Source organism: Eulemur rufifrons, chromosome 29 (genome assembly GCF_041146395.1).
Source record: "Eulemur rufifrons isolate Redbay chromosome 29, OSU_ERuf_1, whole genome shotgun sequence".
Taxonomy (NCBI): Eukaryota; Metazoa; Chordata; class Mammalia; order Primates; family Lemuridae; genus Eulemur; species Eulemur rufifrons.
In genome coordinates, this window is record NC_091011.1 from 59,286,567 (window position 1) to 59,306,013 (window position 19,447).

The 19,447-nt window shown below is 38.0% G+C and overlaps 1 protein-coding gene across 8 annotated transcripts in view; it reads left to right on the forward strand.

Annotated features, from left to right (window-relative positions):
• Nucleotides 1-19,447, forward strand: part of GSAP (gamma-secretase activating protein) — an 85,122-nt gene that overhangs the window by 33,243 nt on the left and 32,432 nt on the right. For 7 of the 8 annotated variants that reach the window (XR_011231747.1, XM_069461336.1, XM_069461340.1 and 4 more), the window contains 10 exons: nucleotides 1,974-2,078; nucleotides 2,309-2,368; nucleotides 3,330-3,373; nucleotides 4,202-4,287; nucleotides 9,662-9,739; nucleotides 11,004-11,081; nucleotides 14,207-14,299; nucleotides 14,432-14,649; nucleotides 16,249-16,318; nucleotides 16,878-16,960. Coding sequence is in view for 7 of the 8 variants with exons in the window: in XM_069461336.1 (XP_069317437.1) it covers nucleotides 1,974-2,078; nucleotides 2,309-2,368; nucleotides 3,330-3,373; nucleotides 4,202-4,287; nucleotides 9,662-9,739; nucleotides 11,004-11,081; nucleotides 14,207-14,299; nucleotides 14,432-14,649; nucleotides 16,249-16,318; nucleotides 16,878-16,960 (915 nt within the window). In the remaining variant the exon portion in view is untranslated. Of the gene's footprint in view, nucleotides 1-1,973; nucleotides 2,079-2,308; nucleotides 2,369-3,329; nucleotides 3,374-4,201; nucleotides 4,288-9,661; nucleotides 9,740-11,003; nucleotides 11,082-14,206; nucleotides 14,300-14,431; nucleotides 14,650-15,630; nucleotides 15,651-16,197; nucleotides 16,319-16,877; nucleotides 16,961-19,447 lie in introns of all 8 variants that reach the window. The other variant, XM_069461337.1, reaches the window with a different exon arrangement.

Here is a 19,447-nt window from a genome sequence, read left to right on the forward strand (position 1 = left end):
AGGGTCAGGGGTCAGAAGACCCCAAGAGGAAAGACCAAGGCTGAATCCCAGGGCCAGTGGGGAGAATTTAGAGGAGAGAGTTTAATAAGCAAGGGTGGGGTCAGGAACTGGGAATGAATGTAGACAGGGGACTGGCTTAGTTTTGAGAGGGTTTGGGAGACAAGAGACAGAGACAGACACACGGTGGGAAGAGTGAGGGGACACCTGTCAGCAGCCGAGAAAGGATTCTGCCAGCCAAGCTGGTACAGCCTCAGCATTCCTTCATTCATGCATGCCCTTCCAAGAAAGAAGCACTTCTGCCCTCATTCTTAAAGGCTTGGATGACAGCTTCTTACAGCAGTATGCAATTCCACATATCCTTGACAACATCCCTGCATGATAGAGGTGGCATCATAATTATTCCTAGTTTTACAGAGAAGACAGCAACCAGGACTCACAGAGGTGAAGTGTCTCTAGAGAGGAAAAGTTTGAAACTTGAACCTGGGTGTGCACCAAAATGTGATATTCATGTTCTCATCAGCGTATGCCTTTATCTACCCCAACCCAACAAATTTCAGAAAAATGGAAGGATTTTCCAAGGTTTACAGGAAGCTACTCTTGGCTCTTTTCTCTAGCATCACTTTCCTCTGGCCTCAATGTAATGGACCTGGGCAAGCAAGAAACAGAGAGATACAACCCATTATCCCTTTATGCTGTGCGGCTCCCGCACATTCCGAGTCAGCCTTGGTGGAGAAATCTTTTAGGATTAGAGAGGGTTTAGGCACGAATATGGACCATCCTGGCTTTCCCTTTCCCACTTATTTTTTTCTACCTGTCTTCATTCTTCACTCATTTATCTCAATGTAGATTACTTTTGCTTAATAAGCATTTGGAGGAAAAGTGAATTCTTAATTCCTCTGTGAAGTTATTTTGGTTAGCTGATGCACTGAAAGGGCACTGGCAGGGTGCCAGGACCGTGGGACTCCAGGCCACACTGAACTAAGTGTGCAGCCTAATCTGACTTCTCTGGACCTCAGTTTTCTCACCCCTAGAAAGGTTGCATTAAATGGTTTCTGGAATGTCCTGATTCTAAGTTTCCAAAGTTCTTTGATTTTGTTACTTAGTAAATATTTTACATGTGTAATATCATTAGTAATTTACCCTTGTACACCTTATTTCATTTTTCTTTTTTTGAACAAACATTCTTTGAATACTATTATATACTGGAAACAATCAAGACATTGAAAATAGAAAGGTGCTGTAGAAGAGTGTATACTCGCTGGGGGAGGCTTACAGCATTAATTAAAATGTAATTGTAATAGAAGCATGACAAAGCACCATAGGAATAGAGAGGTGAGGAGCTTTGCCTTCATCTTGGGGAGATGAGGGACAGCTTTGTACAGGAAAGCAATGCCTCAGTCAGGTCTTGAAGGATGAGTAGTTAAGTATTGAGTGATGAGGAATATCATCATACTCATTGTGGAAGACATAAGGGTAAGAAGCATGGCCAAAGCCACATGGTTGTTTTATGGTCAGACTGGGCTCATTGCCTAGTACTTTTTCTCCCAGGCCTGAGTTTTCACTGGCATCACAGCCTCTATCTTAAGTAATGAAGGCTTCTTGGCTGCAGAGGTCTGACTGGGGGGGGTTATGTACAAACTAGGAAGTTCTGAATTTTCTATTAATGCAGCTGTTGATTTATGGGAGGTGTGGTCTTGCCTTCAGCAGTACCAGCCTGTCTGTTAAAGTAGGAACAAGAATAAAATAGTACATTGTAGAGTGTTTGGGAAGAGGAAGTAATGAAATGATATGCCTTAAAGTGTTTCTGGAAAGATTGTCTGTATGTGTGTTGAAGTTGGGGGAGGTGCTAAAAATAAACTGTGGAAATATTTGTATCATACAGATAGATATGGAAAATAATTATGAACTTCAGATATGTTCTCCTTTAAGAATTATTTGTTTATAATTTTTTTTTTTTTTTTTTGCCCCTTTAGGTGATTAAAAATTCTGGCCATCTCTCAAGAGACCGAATAGCTGAGGATTTTGTTTGGGCTCAGTGGGATATGTCAGAGCAGAGACTATACTACATTGACCTGAAGGTGAAAACTAGTCCGTGGACACTCCTTTTTATAGGAATAATTTTATTTGACATTATCATGACTGTAATTTACTAATCACTACATTTTCATTGATATGAACAGTAAATGAAGGTTTATTAAAAATAATGAAAAGGTTTGCATTACTGTTTGCTTTTTGACTGCTTCCTTTTCTTTTTTTCCTAGCATTTTTGTTTTATTTTGGTAATACGTCATTCTATTTTCTCTTTTAGAAATCAAGGAGTATCTTAAAATGCATCCAGTTTTATGCTGATGAGAGCTTTAAGTTAATGGTAAGTCTGGACAATGATCGGGCTGTAGGAAATTTTAAAACACATTACCCTCTTTTAAGAGAATTGCTATCATAAATAGCATCTTAGCATTCTTGACATGTTAGTCACTTCTATGAGCAAGTAAAATAGTTCTTGCCATCTCAATTCTTCAACTCTGTAACAAAGGCAAATCATATAGGTTATTACAACACACACAGGAAATCTCCACTAGCTGAATGCCTCACATTAAAGAAACAAGTGTAAGTGGGGAGTAGCAGAAAGTAATACATGTGTTCTACTTATAATAGATAGCTTTAAGTGGTTGCAAGTTATTTGACCGAAAAGGACTTGTGAGGAGGGTGGATTTGAGAGTAAGGAAGAAAAGCCAATGAGAGAGTATAGTTTAATTAGTAAAAATCTAGCATTATTCCTGAAAAAGCTATTTGGAACATTAGTCTTGTTGTGAGGCGTCCCCAATATCTTTATCTGTGATGGACAGTACGTTGTTGTTCTTCTTAAGTAGGACTAATATTGGAATTTAATACAGATTGCTATCATACCATTACAGGAATTTCATTTGCCCCTCCTGCCCTTTTGTTGGCTTACCTACTCTTCTTCCAAAGACACCCGGTCCTTCCTTCCTTCCTTTCTTATGTGGTCATCTATCTTATAAAAGGCTACTGCTTCCAATTGGCCTATTGTATGACCCATTTATGATATTCAAATCTAAGGCAAAGTTTGCCAAGCGTTAGCCCTTTAAGAAATAAATATACATCAAGCTTGTGATTCTATGTAAACTCCAGAATATTTCCAGTGAACTTTCTGTGCTGTGAATTTGGGGTATGACCTCTAAAGATAATGATGGCTTCAATGGGCTTTTCATAGTCAGGCAAGCACAACACTGACAGGCTTGCTCTGGTTGTCAGAACTGTCATCACTTAATGTCATTTTTGGGTTCATTTTCTACTGATTTTTTTGACAGTTTGAAGCACCCTTGGACATATCATTAAGTGACTCAGGATTTCAGTAAGTTATTTATAGATTGTTACTAATTTTTATAGATCCTTGTGGGCAAAATTATTCCTAATCCATGCTATACAGATAAATGTATATTATGTGTATGATATTTTTTTATATTCTTGTTCTCTATAGGGAATATAAACAATTTTATCAAGAGTGAACACACGATTTTCAGAGTCAATTGTATTGATTTTCGTAGCCATTCATTTCCGTAGGGCATCTCATTTACTGTTATGTATGGATATGCTTTTCTCCCTGTGAGATTCAGTGAGTCAGAGAGCTACGTTTAGAATCAAGCCTTTTTTGTAGCCATCCAAGAAGATGTCACAGGTCACTCCACTTGTAGCTCAGCTGAGTCTATTGCATTACTTTCTTTGGATTTCCTTTTTTTACAGAAAAGGCAAGGTTTTTTCTTTTCTAGACTACTTCACATGTAGTAAAAACATGATACACTTTTGAAAAACAAAAGGCCATCAATGTGTAGAAGAAATGAAAGTCTTCCTGAATTAGAGCAATGATAATCCTAAACTATTAAATATATCACTAGCTTTATTTCATCATACACGAACATTTAGTTGTGTTTCTTTTGAAACATAGTATAAAAAAGTTATAAAGGTGTCAGTTGAAAGTAATATTTTTTTTTCTATATTGCCAGGGCAATGCCATTTATGTACCAAGTATTAAATTACTGAATTTATTAACCAAAAACAGTTATCTACTTAAATTTCTCAGGAACATGTTTCTGCTTCTGTGGGTATATTATAGCAGCTACATCCTTTATGAGGGGATGGATATTTTTAAATGCATTTGATAATTTATCCTTTATGTTCTTAGACTTGTCAACTTTGGATGTGATTGTCATCAAGACCAGGAGAAATTATCTAAGCACCTGACTCTGTGTGTTTTTACCAACCATACAGGTACAACCAGTGTTGTATTTATTAATTTATTCAATGTCTGTGAGTTCTAGACAAAGTCCTCATTTAGCCATATGGATTTTGAAAATGAAATGTAACAGGGGTACATTCTTATATTAGTGATCACATGATATATTTTCATATATCAAATTATCTTCTCCACTGATTTTATACATTTGCTGTCTGTATCAAAGGGGCCAGTCAGCAGAGTTGTTGTTATTATTTGTATCATTCTAGTGGGGGTGGATTTGTATTTAATCTACACTTTCTCACCTCCATCTTTTAACAAATGGCATACAGTGATCGTGATGCTATGTCAGGCTTACTGATGTGTTTGGGTTCTAAACTTACATACCTAGCTCTAAGAGCCATGCTAAAACCTACCCATCTAACAATCGGAGCTTGACATAAAGTTGTTAGCATCCAATATTCTGTTCCTTCATACCTGTTTATTATACATAGACAAAACGGGAAAAAAAGAATACCTGAAAATGAGAGAAGAATGTGATTACATTCAATGAAAACTGCTCATTACTTCAATAATCATCTAAATAATCAACTCTGATAACTAAATATAATAGCCATTTTAATCTCCCAACTACAGTGCCCATTTACTACTTGAGTTGAGTGGTACTTTGGCTAGAACTATATTCTTTTAAAGCCAAGTTATGTAGTATTTCTCCATTAAGCCAACATTTATTGAGCGCTTAATGTTTGCTGGGTATTGGGGATACAAGTAATGAGCAAAACAGGCCTAATCTTTATTAGTATAAAGGTTGCTATTTGGTGTGCATTTTGGACATAAGTGCATGCATAGTGTTTAAATAGAATTATGATAAATATTATGAATGAGCATTATAGGAAGCCATGAGAGCATATGATGGAAGTTTAATTGAAGATACTTGTATCTTCAACTGTTCTAATTCAGCCCATCCATCCTTGTTTCTTCCCTCCAAGACATTCGATCCTATTCTGTCTTAGTCCTGAAAATCAGTCCTTTTCCCACCTCACTCCTGCATAATCCATCCCAGTTTTTGCTGTCCAGCCCACGTCCCCTCGGCCACAGAGTCCCTCCATACACTAGTCCTGGGGAGTTCAGGGAAGGGAGTGAGATTTCAGGGGAGATTTGCAGGATTGTATGAACTCAGGCCAGTGGAACTGAAGTAGAGTAAGCAAGAAGGAGAGTTTGCGAGGGAAAGCTGGAGAGGCAGGCGGGGGCCAGACTGCCCGGGACATTGTGGATCATGGGAGAATTTTACATTTTATCCTAAAAGCTGTGAGAAGTCACTGAAGTTGTTTTTCTCATTATACAACTTATTTTGAGAATGTTTAAGCTCACCAAAAAGTTCAAAAATAGAGCAAACATCCTTGTACCGTTTACTTAATCATATCATTTACAGTGTTTGCTTTATCATCCTCCCCATATACAGGTATCATTTTCCTCTTTTTGACCTAACCATTCACACGTAAGTTGGAGACTTTATAACAGTTTACCACTAGATAATTCACATACCTCCTTTGGTTAAGGACACTCTTCTACATAATATCCGTTCCATTATCACTGAAAAATTAATTATGTTAATAAGCTTTATTTATATTCAAATTTCCATACTTTCAAAAATGTCATGTGTATGTATATGTATGCAAATATACATATATATAACTTTTAAAGTCAGGATCTCATCAAGATTCATGTATTACATTTGCTTATTAAATCTTTGTAGTCTCTTTTAATGTTAATGTACAACAATCCCCACATCCTACCTCTTGCCTTTTTTTTTTTTTCTTTTCACAACATTGACATTTTGAAGAGTCCAGGCCATTTTGCCATTTGGAATGTCCTACATTCTGGATTTGTCTAATTATTTCCTTGCATAGGCATTTAGCTTTTCCTCTATCCTCTACATTTCCTGTAAATTGGAAGTTACACACAACTGTTTAAAGGTATAGTTAAACATAGATTAAACATTTTCAGTGAGAATACTTCATAGGTGATGATAATTTCATTTGTATCAGATCAGGAGACATATAATGTCAGGTTGGCCTACTGTTAGTGACCCTGTTTGGTCATATGATTAAGTAGTAACCACTGTGTGTCCTTTATAAAGATACATTTTAACCTCTGAATTAGTAATTTGTAGTGTGACACTTTGCCACCATGTGACTGTCCTTTTCCCTAACAACTTTGACCTGGCAATTTTAGTATCCACTGATGCTCCTACACTGAAGTTTTCTAAGCAGGCAATGACATGTGTAGATACGTATTTTAAAAATTTCACTGTGGCTGCTGTGTGAAGAATGGATTGAGGCAAGACAAAAAAGTGTGGAGATGAGCAGTTAGGATGAAGTTGTAGGTGAATGTTTGAGATGATAGTTGCTTAAACTAGGATGGACAATAGAGTTGGAGGGAAATAGATGGATTTGAGATGCGCTTTGGAGATGGAACTAAGTGGAATTGCTATAAATCATATAAAAACGGATGGTTCTCAGATTTCTGGCATCTGAACAGTTGTACCATTTACCGAGGTATAGGGGCTTGGGTGGGCCTAGAAAGGAAGATCATGAGTTTTGAGCATGTTATCCATGAGATCGGGAGCTTAGAAGAGGGGCAGAACTAGCAATGAATAAATGTGAAAGTTGTCAGAATGTAGCTGGCATCTGAAGTCCTAGGAAGGGAGTATAGGGTCAGAAGAGAAGATATTTAAGAATAAGATCTGGAAGCATAAATATATAAAGGTTAGGTGGAACATCCAAAGGAAAAGGAAAAAACAATGTTTGGAGAGAGAAAGGAGGAAAACCAAAACACGTGTGATAGTAGAGGGGAGCGTCACAAAGGAGACAGTGGCTAACTGAATAGGTAGTGAGGTGGGTCTGGCAGCACGAGGTTACTGGGAGCTGTTTGTGTTGGGGAATTGGTGTGGAATAATGATGGTGCTGGGTTAAGTGGCATATGGAGTTGAAACAGTCACAACAGCATGTGTAGACATGAGAGGCGCAGCAGCCAGAGGGGACAGTGTGATTTAGGGATACTATTTTTTTTAAGATGGTAGGGACTCTAGGGTATTTCAATATATACAGGATATACTTAGAGGGAAAAGAAAAATACACAGCAGAGAGGACTTGCTGGTAGAGTGAACTTGCTTGGAAGGCAGGATGGAGTGGGATCCAGGGCTGACGTGGAAGGAGCAGGGTAAATGTTTCTCTGGTTCTTTGCTTGAAATCTATCAGATATAGACAATCATTTTAGGCTTTCATTTTATGTGGTTTTTACTCCTTTTGATTTTATTCCCACAAGAATTTCTCATGAACAGTAGCAGCTGTAACTTGTAAATGGACTATTTATGACATCTTATTTAATCCAATGTTACGCTTATCTGGCATAAAACATGAAAGAGTCTGTGTTTTCCTTCCTCAGCGATGTCGGGGAGAATAGAAAATGAGCCTTACTCTTCACAGTCAGCTTCGAAATAGAAAAAAATGAGCTTGTTTCAAGTGAAATGCTTCCAGATTTAAGGTGAAACAAGCCAGAGAAGCAACCTTTTGGTTTTTGACTAAAAAGTCATCAGTTCATGTATTTCCCCAATTACTTTTCAGAAATGATTATTTTACCTTTGTTGTTAAGACAAAGTCTACTCCAGCAAAGTAGGCCTGGAGAAGGAAGCAGATAGCCTAATCCAAACATGGCTCCCTCTAGAATAGCTTAATTCTTCTCCAGCACGGAGGCCAGAAAATATGGTTCATGAGCGGAACGCAAATAGACTCAAGGCCTTCTATGAACTTAATTTTAACTCTTTACATTAGTGATGATGATATAATAAAATTTGACCTTCAGTTGTCACATCTTGGCCCATTGGGAGCTATTTTGTCCTTTCAGCTTTATTTGTTACATTCCTGAAAGCCTGAAAGCATCTTTGTCCTGAATTTCCCTGTCCTGAGAATGCAGTTGGCTACCTTCTGAGGAATCGGAGGTCACAATCTGGATGACTGGTGTGCCCATGAGCTTGATGGTGGGCAAAAGCGTTGCTGCTGTTGACAGGCCACTTGTGTATTATTTAAGATTATGCGTTCCTATACATTTTTCTAATACGTCTCTTACAGTAGGAGGATAAATCAGTCTTTCTAAGGATTGACAGGAAAGGAAATATTCTCATTCCTTCCCTGACAGTCAACTCTGAATCTGCATTCATTATCGTTTTAAAACCTTTGCTAATTTGAAAGGAAAAATATGGTGCCTTGTTTTAATTATTATTTCTTTATTCCTAGAGAGTCTGAAGTTTTATCTTTTTTTAAAGCAATTTCTTGCTCCTTGTGATTATAAAACATAAAAGAATGGGTAAACCCGTGGTTTCTTGCTGATGATATGTTTACTGTATGAATGTAGTCAGAGTGGTACATGAGACTTTTGTAACTCTTATAATTATTATTTTGTTTATGCTTTAGTGATAGATTACTTTCATTCCCAGCAAGTCTACTGTAATTTTAAAGAAAAGTTATCACTATGTGCTTAGTAACCATAACAGTAATTTTACATGTAACAGAATTGTTACCATTTTATCTGATAAAGTTATTCTTTTTTGTTGTTTTGTGTTTTCAAGATATTGTAATAAAATGTGCTTCTAACCATACATTGCAGTTTTAAATGTCATTAAAAATAGTCACAAATGATAATATTATAACAGACTGCTTATAAATGTCCTTGAATAGCCTTCTTAGGGGAAATGGGCTTTTTTTCCCCTACATGATTCTTTGTAGGGGAATAGTGGGGTATAATGGAGGAAAAATTGAAATCCACTGAAGTAGAGTGGTGCTTGAATTCACAGCTAGTCAACTTGATTAATAGCTCTGGGACTAGACCCCAGGTTTCCTGACTCCTTGTCAAGTTGCTTTCTACCTGGCAATCTCCTGTTTCAGTTAATCACATAAGCACTAGCATTAGTGTTAGAAGTGTCAGTTTAAGCATAAGGCCCTCCTTTGTGGGCTATTGATGGACAGCTGCTGGGGACAATGTATGGTTTTACACAGTGAGAGCGGGGAAGGCTGAGGCTGTTCCGGAGTGGTGGGTAAGTGAAGGCAGTCAGTGCTTATCTGGAAAGGCCGCTCTATGCCAAGAGCTCTCCTTTGGCCTTGGGCCAGTATCTTCAGTGACCCGAATATGAGTGGGTATGGACCCACCGCATTTAGTCCTGTTGCCCCATAAGATAGATTACACTTTGCCTTTCAGTCAAGATAAACAAGACTGGAAGCTTTCTGTAAAGAGGAGAACACGTTTTCGATAAACTGGTTAAGTGTTAAGAAGTCAGGTTAAGTGGCTTAGGAAACCTTACTTACCTATGACATAGATTCTTTTTAACTCTACTAAATACCTTTTTACTTCTAGGAAGTTTGTGTGTCTGTTACAGCCTGAAGTGTGCTTCTCTGGAACAAATTACATATTCAGTGTTTTACATTCATAAAGGTACTTTCATTTCTTCTTTTTGACTTTTATTTAGTCACTTTTTCCAAGCAATAGCAAACTAGATAGATTTTAAGTCTTATTATCTTGCAGTCAATTTTTATCATTACATTTTATACCTGTATACCTATATAATGTTTCCTGAAAAAAGTTACTAATGGTGAATATTATTTGTATATATTATAATTCTTACTCTGGCCTATATCTTTTTCTAGGCCTGTGTACCAATCCTAATAGATGTATTTGCCCAAAGTGTGTTTGCTTTATAGTTATTACTAATTGGAAAGTATCTATAGATTTAACTTACAGAGTTACATAGGATAGATCTAAGCTATATTTATTCCATTTTACACATCTATGGCCCAAGATTTTGATACATCACAGGTGGGTGAGCAGGAGTGAAATGCCCAACCTCTTCCAGTTCTGTAGTAGATCAGTGTGCCGTTTAATAGTTTTAGTCTGAACCATGGTAAGGAGTAATTATTTTGATTAATTAGTTCCTTAAAGTTAGTATTTGCGTAGTACACACTGTGGGTGGAGTTATAATTTTTTTAAAGATGACATTTTTCCCAATATTTAAAAAAATTTATGCCAAACCATACCAGAGTCTGTCATTCTGCAGAAGTGCCTAACATTACCGTCCAAGATTAGAGATCAAAGTAAAAAAGTTTAAGAACTTAATAATGGAGAAACTAAAAGTTAAGTTCAAAACTAGACATACATATTATACATGCTTAAATAGTATAAGTTTGAGATTTTGTGGAAAATTTTCACACATTTTTCTAAAATATTAATGATCAAAACAAGTAAATAAAACTTTCTTGAAGAGAGCGTAAAGTCCAATACACTGAGTTTAGTAGATGGTCTACCCCTCCTAACTAAAAGTGGAGTTTGTAAGCGACTCAGGGAAGTGTGAGGGGCTGTGACTGCATGTAAGGCAGTGAGCCTGGAGGGGTGAGGCGCAGTGAGCCGTCTGGTCTCTTTCATCTCTTGGATCCTTCCCTCCCTGAACAGTTCACCTCTTACTGTGGTCCGAGATGACATATAAGCCCAGAACAGCTAGTGGAATGTGACTGCACACAGATGATCCACCTTCAATACTGGCTTTTGGAGAATGCGGGAAACCATGAAATCTAGAAGTCAGAAGATGCCTGCTATATTAGTTTCATACTAAAAGTTGAAAGTGTTACATAGACTCACCTTGGGTGGAGTTGCAGTCCTTTGTTTCTTAACATTCTTTCTCTGGCTCCATGTTCTCTCTCTGCAGGACACAGCAAGACCTTCACTGCCGCTCTGGGGAGTGCTGGCTCACACGTGACAAAAGGCATTACTTTTCTCAACCTTGGTGGGTGATGGAGAGATGTGCCTCGCTCTGCTCTGGCCATTCTTTCTGCACGTCCCACGCTTCAGCCTTCACACTCTCCTCATCTTCTCTGTGTGCCCCATTTCTCATGCCTCTTTGACACTCAGATTGTGATGACTATCAGTGACTCTTTTGAAGCCCAGTAGGAGAAGGTTTTCTCTGGAACACACCCCTTCTTCTTAACTCCATTGGCCTCTGGGTCTGTGGGATGTGTCTCCCTTTTTGGAGAGCCTAGGCTGTGAGCTTCATGTTTTGGTAGCAGTCTTAAAAGCCATTTGTTAGTATAGAAATGATACCTGTGTATGGGATATTCCCTAAAAGCCTATGAGAAATAATCAATCATGTTGTCCCTTGCTTCTAGAGAGGGTGGGGCTTTTGGGAAATTATGCACTTCTTTTTCCATCCCTATTTCCCAGACTGTCTACTGTCATGACAAAGGTTTAGGAAAGCGCAGTGTGAGAGAACTATGCAAAGTGAGAACTAAAACTGATAAGAAAGTCCTTAAAAAGATTTTTATTTTGAATGATACTACGATGTGGTTAGATATCTTAGGCTTAGTGGGGCCAGTATGTGGCAAATCTTAACATGATCTCTGAACCTATGGGAAATGGCCTTGAGAAGCCTGGTTCCACTGCTTCCTGGGATAAGAGAGATAAATGTGAGGTTTCCTGGGTCTGGGGCTTGACCTTATCAGCAATGCTGCATCAGCGTCCCATCTCGAGAGTGATCTGGGAAACTTGCCACTAAGAAAACTTAGCATTTTTTGAGGGCAAAGGTATCTTCCTCCTCTTTTTTTTTTTACCCCTGGGAATGACTTGAAAAGGGCAGGCATGACTTAATCTGTGGTCTTGAGAGGGTGGAGAGGGCAGAAATATGAAGCTTTGTGAAAACAGGCTGTGTTACGTAAGTTATCTTTCCTCCTTAAGCATATTTTATAGGTACAAAATTGTACCCAAGATTAAAACTATTCCAGTAGTAATTTTTATGACAATATTTTTTTGAGTAATGTATTTTTTTGCTATTAATTGCATGCAATTTTCCTGAATTGTCACCCTGTTTAAAGGAGCTTATATTGATTGAAATATTAAAGAATAGTGTTTTGAAGTTCTCCATGAACCCCAAACACTTCTATATAAGAAAGATACGTTTATAAATAAAAAGCTACCATTTATTTAAGGAATACTGCATGCTAAGTATTTAACTTAAGAGATCTTGATCCTTAAAGCAATTCTGCTTGGTGTGATATAATCCCCATTTTATAGGTAATGAAACTGGGGTTCAGAAAAGGTGAGATGTGTAGCCAGGCTTATTTTGGTGTCATTTGTTGTGGGATACTATATTAGTTTTTCTTGTCAATTAAAAATAAAATTGAATAAGTAAGTTGTAATTATATCTATTTATGGGGTACAAATGGTGTTTTGATACATATATGCATTGTGGAATGATCACATCAGTCTAATTAGCACATTCTACATTAGTTGTTACTGTGTACCAAATTACCACAGACTTAGGGCTTCACACAATACAAACATTCTGTTATAATTCTGGAGGTCAGAAGTATGAAATGAGTCTTGAGGGGCTAAAGTCAAGGTGTGCACAGGGCTGGCTCCTTTTTGGAGGCTCCAGGGAAGAATTCGTTCCTTGCCTCCGCCAGCATCTACAGGTTGATCATTCTTGGCTTGTAGCCACAGGACTCCATTGCTTCCTTGTCATATGGTCGTCTTCTCTTCTGAAGTCAAATCTCCCCTTCTTATAAGGACTTTTGTGCTTACATTGGGTCCACCTGGGTAATCCAGGATACTTTCCCCATTTCAAGATCCTAATCAGATCTACGAGGTCTCTCTTAACATACTCAGAGGCTTTGGGGATTAGCACATGAGTATCTTCAGTCAAGGTCATGCAGCCCACCGCAGGTACTGCTGACATTTTTACTACTGCACATGTAGGGACTGAATATCTCTAGAGCCTACTCACCAAATGCCTATAGGAATCCCCTTACCCTTACCCCAAAAATGTGACACCCCAGAATACCCTATTATATTTTCAAATGTCACCTCTCCCAGGGACATAGTACCACCCTAATTAACTGGCTAAGTGGTAGAGCTAGGAGTTAACTAGTTCATTTGATGCCCAAACCCTTTCCCTATGTCCCACTGTATCATTATTTGTGTTTTTCTACCAGAGTATTGTCATAATAAGATTATCACAACCATTTGTGCCAGTCACTTTAACATTTAATCCATGTTGACTGAAAGGATACTTACAAGTCAACTGGTTTGAGTTTTATATCCTCTTTCCTTTCTTTTCCATAGAACGCCTTCTATGCAAATGATTAGCATGTGTTTCTTTGCTTCTTAGAGAAAGGAGGCTAGCTGGCTTATTTATAATCTAAATGTTTCATCTATATAAAATTCACTACTACCATGTGAATTTGTTTTTTCTAAGATCCTAGAAAAATTACTGGCAAGGGCTACTTCTACCCTCCCATTCTCCAGAAACCTATTTTTTACACCTTGTCTCAATCTGGGTACAAATGTTCTTGGTACAAAAATATCTAGTGTAGGGACTGAAGGTATGAATCTAGGTATGAATCAGTGTGTCTGCAGAGATTATTTTGATGAATATCAATTTAAAGTTTCTCTAAACAAGATGATGATCATGATGATGAATGGACAAACTTGGTGAACTAGATTTTAGAGCTTCCCTCAAACTGGCAGAAATTATGAAGAAAATTCCCATTATGAGCCATTCCCAGTCTTTCAGATTCAGGAATAATTCATGTTGCTTGATATTTTTTTATTCTAATTTGTTCTCAGAGGTCATTTAGATTCACATGAAGCCACAATTCACTTAGAAACAAAACTACAGGTATAAGTTAAGATAACCATGGCTAAATCTCTGAAAAAATTAGCCACAGATAGAAATAAATGAGATCTGGCTAGTGAGATGAAATGTATTGGCATCAGACAGGTTGTTATTACATTGGTAAGAACTTTGGTGTTTTAAGAAGTTCAAAGAAAAATAGGGATAGTGTTAAGTTCTGGGCTTTATCTGTACCTGTATAGCTCTTACCACATGTAGATGACTTAAACCTTTCTCTTTTATAGACTATTACGTGGCTGTTTACTTACCTGGTCATTTCTTCCATCTGCTTAACATTCAACATCCAGACTTGATCTGCCACAGTCTGTTTCAGACAGGTATGGCTTTAGTTTTTCTCTCATGGATATGGCCCATTTGGGTTTATTTTGACTTTGATATCTATGTTTGGGTGAGAGGAGTTTCTTTTATATTCTGGTTTTTTTTTTCTTGTCTTTTTTTTTTTTTGCCAGGAAATAATGAAATGATAGATATGCTACCTCATAGTCCTTTACAGTCACTGTCAGGGTACCTGGTCCTGGATTGCTGTTCTGGAAAGCTCTATAGAGCACTCCTCAACCAGTCGTATTTATTACGGTTCCTATGGAACACCTGCCTAGACTGTGAGAAGATGGCCGCCCTGCACTGTGTGCTGTCCTGTGGCCGAGGCCCACGGGTCCTGGAAGGCCAGGTGCGAATATAGCTCACGTTTAAAAATTAGCAAATAGACAACACCGAATGTACTTATTTAGTGGTTGAAAATGATCAGAAGTTATTTTCATTTGGTAACAACTAGTGAGGTTTATGGTCTCTGTCTTAATTCCAATATATTCTTCTTTTGTGGTTCATTTTTATGGATCCTTACAAGACCTCAGGGTGAGGGTATGTCTGTTTTTTGAGTACTCTCTTTTCCATATTGTGAATCCATGTTGAACTATATAAGTAACATTCCAAAGAAATGGTCAGTCAATAATGAGTTTCTCAAATATTTACTTGTTCTCCTGGTCTATATTTGGTGCACAAATGTCAAAGGCTAAAAACTGGTGGCAGATACTTATAACATTTTTAATAAAGATAGCTTATATTTGTATCGCACATTGTCGTTTACAAAGCACTTTCACACATTCTCTGTCATTTAATTTTTACAGCTATCATGTGAAGTAGGAGAAAATCCCCTTATCACACTTGGTTGGGACGAATGGGTGGCTGGTTAATTAAAAAAACATACATTAGAAATTTTATTTTAAACTAAAGCATAAAAATGTACATTTAAGGCCTTTTGATGTGAATTAAGGCCTTTGTGCATCAGCTAATTGGAGTTCAGAGTCATTTTTCTTGCATAAAACCACTAGGAATGTGTCATCTTTAACTTCCTGTTACTTTTTAAAGATTTTTATTTCTAAGAACAATAATTTAAAGACTCTTCCAAAGCAATCTGTACATATCAGGCGTTTTTTTTTTTACCCAGTCTTTTATATTTATCTAACCTACATCTAGTTTTTTTAGTAAATGTTTTAGAGACGTACCTTTGAGTCTTTCCAAAGCATTCAACTTTTATTGACCCAGTGACACTTTTTGCATCTGTATTTCACTTGTTTACAGTGATATTTTATTAAATTACCTAATTGTGAAAATAAACACAACTAGCATAGATAGGTTTGGAATAAAACAGCTTATTGGAGGGAACAGAGTGTGAGCGTGCATCATGGGGAGGCTTGGCTTTATGATATCCATCAGTTCTGAGGTCGCAAACAGGGAGTGTCATTGCTGCAGCAGGTGAGGATGGCTATGGAGATTGAGAGAGCTGTTGACAGAGCAGGGACCATCCCTCCCTTGGGATGGCAGTGGAGTGATGCTCACACAGGTTAACTGGTGTACAGTGTTCACACTGATGGACTGAGCTGGGATTCACACCCCAGCCTGCTGCCTCCAAGCCTGGTGGTTTGTGCTGCTTTCTTTTCTCCTGTATCCCACAGCCCTTCCCACTGGTGCTTTGCTATAACGTGACCCATTCTAGTCAAAACAAATAAACATTGGTTTGAAGAATGTTTATTTGGATACCAACCAAGGACATTTATTAAAAAGGTGTATAAAAAGGATCTCATTTATACTACTTTACCTACCCAGAATTGCATCATATATCTTGAAGATAGTGTAGAAGTGAATATATTCTTAGGCAATTCCAAAATAGATATAGAATTTAAAAGATTTATATATATTTGTACTTCTTCGGTGGCAGGGGTGGTGTATAGATTTAAATACCAACAGAGTTCTGTCTTACTTTCTAAAGATTATTCAATGGGTTTCCGAGAACGTCTCTGCCTGCCATTCATTTGACCTCATTCAGGAATTTATAATTGGTAAGTGTGCTGATGTTGCACCTTAAGTTGAATACTGACCCTTTTGCTTGAGGGAAAGCGGTAAATTGGTAATGAATGCCTCAACCTGTCAAAACGCTGCTCAGGAGCACTTTTCTATAAAAACTACTCCATTGCAGTCAGCAGCTAATTAAATTTCATTCTCTTGTGGTTTCCTGAGAAGCAGTGGCTGTTCAGAGACTGATGAGATAGGAGATAGGATCTTGATTCTGCTTGATTGTGTGACCTTATTAGGGATTTTTTTTTTTTTTTCCACTAAAACGTAACTTTTTTTAGCCCGGTTTTGTGTTGGCTGGTTCTGTATGAAGTGGTATAAAGTCATCTGGGTAGATACAGTGCTAAATAAAAATTCTTTGAAATTATTCTGATTGTAAAAAAGCAGAACCTGAACAATTTAGTCAGTAGATAAAATCATAATGGTTAACCTTTTGAGGATGAGGAGTAGGCAATGAAAACTTTTGTTGGTTTGTTTGAATTAAGTCAGCTGCCTTCTTATTAAACCACATCTTTTTTTTTTTTAATCTTTCAAAAATCTACTCAGCTTCTTCATATTGGAGTGTATATCCAGAGACAAGTAACGTGGACAAACTTTTGCCATATTCCTCAGTGCTCACTTGGAATACAGTAAGTTAAAACTTTGTATTCTGCATGCAATTAAAATCAATTCACGGGCCGGGCGTGGTGGCTCACGCCTGTAATCCTAGCACTCTGGGAGGCCGAGGCGGGTGGATCGCTCGAGGTCAGGAGTTCGAGACTAGCCTGAGCAAGAGTGAGACCCCCGTCTCTACTAAAAATAGAAAGAAATTATATGGGCAACTAAAATATATATATATACAAAAAATTAGCCGGGCATGGTGGCGCATGCCTGTAGTCCCAGCTACTTGGGAGGCTGAGGCAGTAGGATCGCTTAAGTCCAGGAGTTTGAGGTTGCTGTGAGCTAGACTGACGCCACGGCACTCACTCTAGCCCGGGCAACAAAGTGAGACTCTGTCTCAAAAAAAAAAAAAAAAAAAAAATCAATTCACGGTTATGGGTCAGTTATAGGACATCCCTGTTACAGTAACTAAGGTTGTCATTTCAATTTCTGTTGTGACTGATAGGGAACTGAGCTGAAATTTGCTGGCAGAAAAGCAATGGTGAATCCCTGCTTGTTGGCCAAAAATATTTATATGAAAAACAGTGAAGTTGAAGGAGAAGACATACAGGGTATTTATTATTCTTCCTACTGCCAGGAAGAACTAAACTTCTATCATGATGTTTTTATAAAATGTTAGTCATTAACTTTCTTAGTGACTAAAGTGGATTAAAATGTTTATTAGATTTTTATAAATGAGGACTGGCTGGATCATTGCTGTTATACTTGGTAGATTAGGACCTTCCTGGCCCCTTTTCCCAGCCTCATAAAATCTGTAATAACTCTAGAGCTTCAAGATCAGTAAAAGGCAACAATCTTAGGCACAATCACTCCATTCAGCCTTTTCTTCCTGTAGGTCTGGACTCCCTGCTTTTAAATTAGGAAGTGGTGAGCTAAAACACTGTTCATGATCTCCTTAACACAGTGCAGTAAACTGAGCTTTGTTGAACTAGCAAGTGAAAACCATGCATAGACCTGAGAAAGTTCTGCCTCTTCTCCTTTCATATTTAGATGTTGGAACTGTGTGCTTCATTTTGAGGCAGCGGTTTGTATGAAAAAGGCATTTAGAAAAATAAACTGAATTTAGGTGACACAGACATAGGAAAATAAGTACTAGGATAAATTGTGAAACTTCCCATTTTGTATTTAGATCATGTCTGAATATAGTCCTTAAAAAAGGTGTGTCAAATGTGTTTGATTCACTTCTAAGTTTTTGGTATTCACAGTGGTAGTGTTTTCCCAAAGGCGAACTGTGTTTTTTCTTTTATCATTAATAGTTATTAGGTTTTTGCACCTAACTGTAGAATTATAAGGGTAAGACCTGAGCTCGTTCCTGCGTGGGCTGCTGTGTTCTCCTTTAAGAACACTTGCGAATGCACTTGCAGACTCTGCGGTGATGTGGCAGGAAGTCTGCAGGTTACACCGGCCCAGAGTCAGGAAATGCACATCTCGGCTCCCTCCCCTCACCGCCTGCTGTCGTGTCCTGTGTTCAAAGTGTCCGGGAGACAGGGCCTGGGCCACTAGTTCCCAGGGTTGTGTTAAAACACTGAGAATGTGCTAAGTGAATGTGGTATGAGAATATCGTCCTGACGGCAATGACACCGCAGCACTTACGCACTTTTTGAGACTCTGTGGGGCATAGGTGCCATTGTGGACGTACACAGAGTGACATCAGGAAGTACAACATAAAGAAACCCACAGTTCGAACCTCTGGGTACTGAGCTTATCTTGGGGTTTACCATGTCGCTTTATACTTTTTGTGGTTGGAGTAGGTTACTTTAAAGTTCTCTTCTAATCCTGAAATTCTATGAGCTTATGCTTATCTTTAGCACTGATGTAAATCATTTGTTTTCCTTTTTCTAATTCACAAATTGTTCTTTTTAAAATTTTTTTTTTTTTTTTTTTTTTTTTTTTGTTTTTCTTTTTGAAGCAGGGGGAGTGAGGAGCAGGGTTCAGGTTTTTTTTTTTTTTTCCTTTTTGAGACCAAGTCTCACTCTGTTGCCCTGGGGTAGGGTGCAGTGGCATCATCACAGCTCACTGCAACCTCAAGCTCCTGAGCTCAAGTGATCCTCCAGCCTCAGTCTCCCGAATAGCTGGGACTATAGACATGTGCCACCACGCCTGGCTAATTTTTCTATTTTTAGTAGAGATGGGGATCCCACTCTTGCTCAGGCTGGTCTCAAACTCCTGAGCTCAAGGGATCCTCCTGCCTTGGCCTCCTGGAGTGCTAGGTTTACAGGTGTGAGCCACCATGCCTGGCCTACAAATGCTACGACCTTAATAAAAAGTTGCCACAATAGAAAACATTAATTTCATCCTTCCATATGGAGAAAACTGACTTGGATTTTTAAGATACTAGAAAATACGGTGCTCTTACATAATCCTGAATTATGCTTTGCAAACAATTATATCTATTGCAAAATGGTATTATTATACTTATTTTTAAAGTGTTACTGGTAACCGAAAACTGTGGTGAA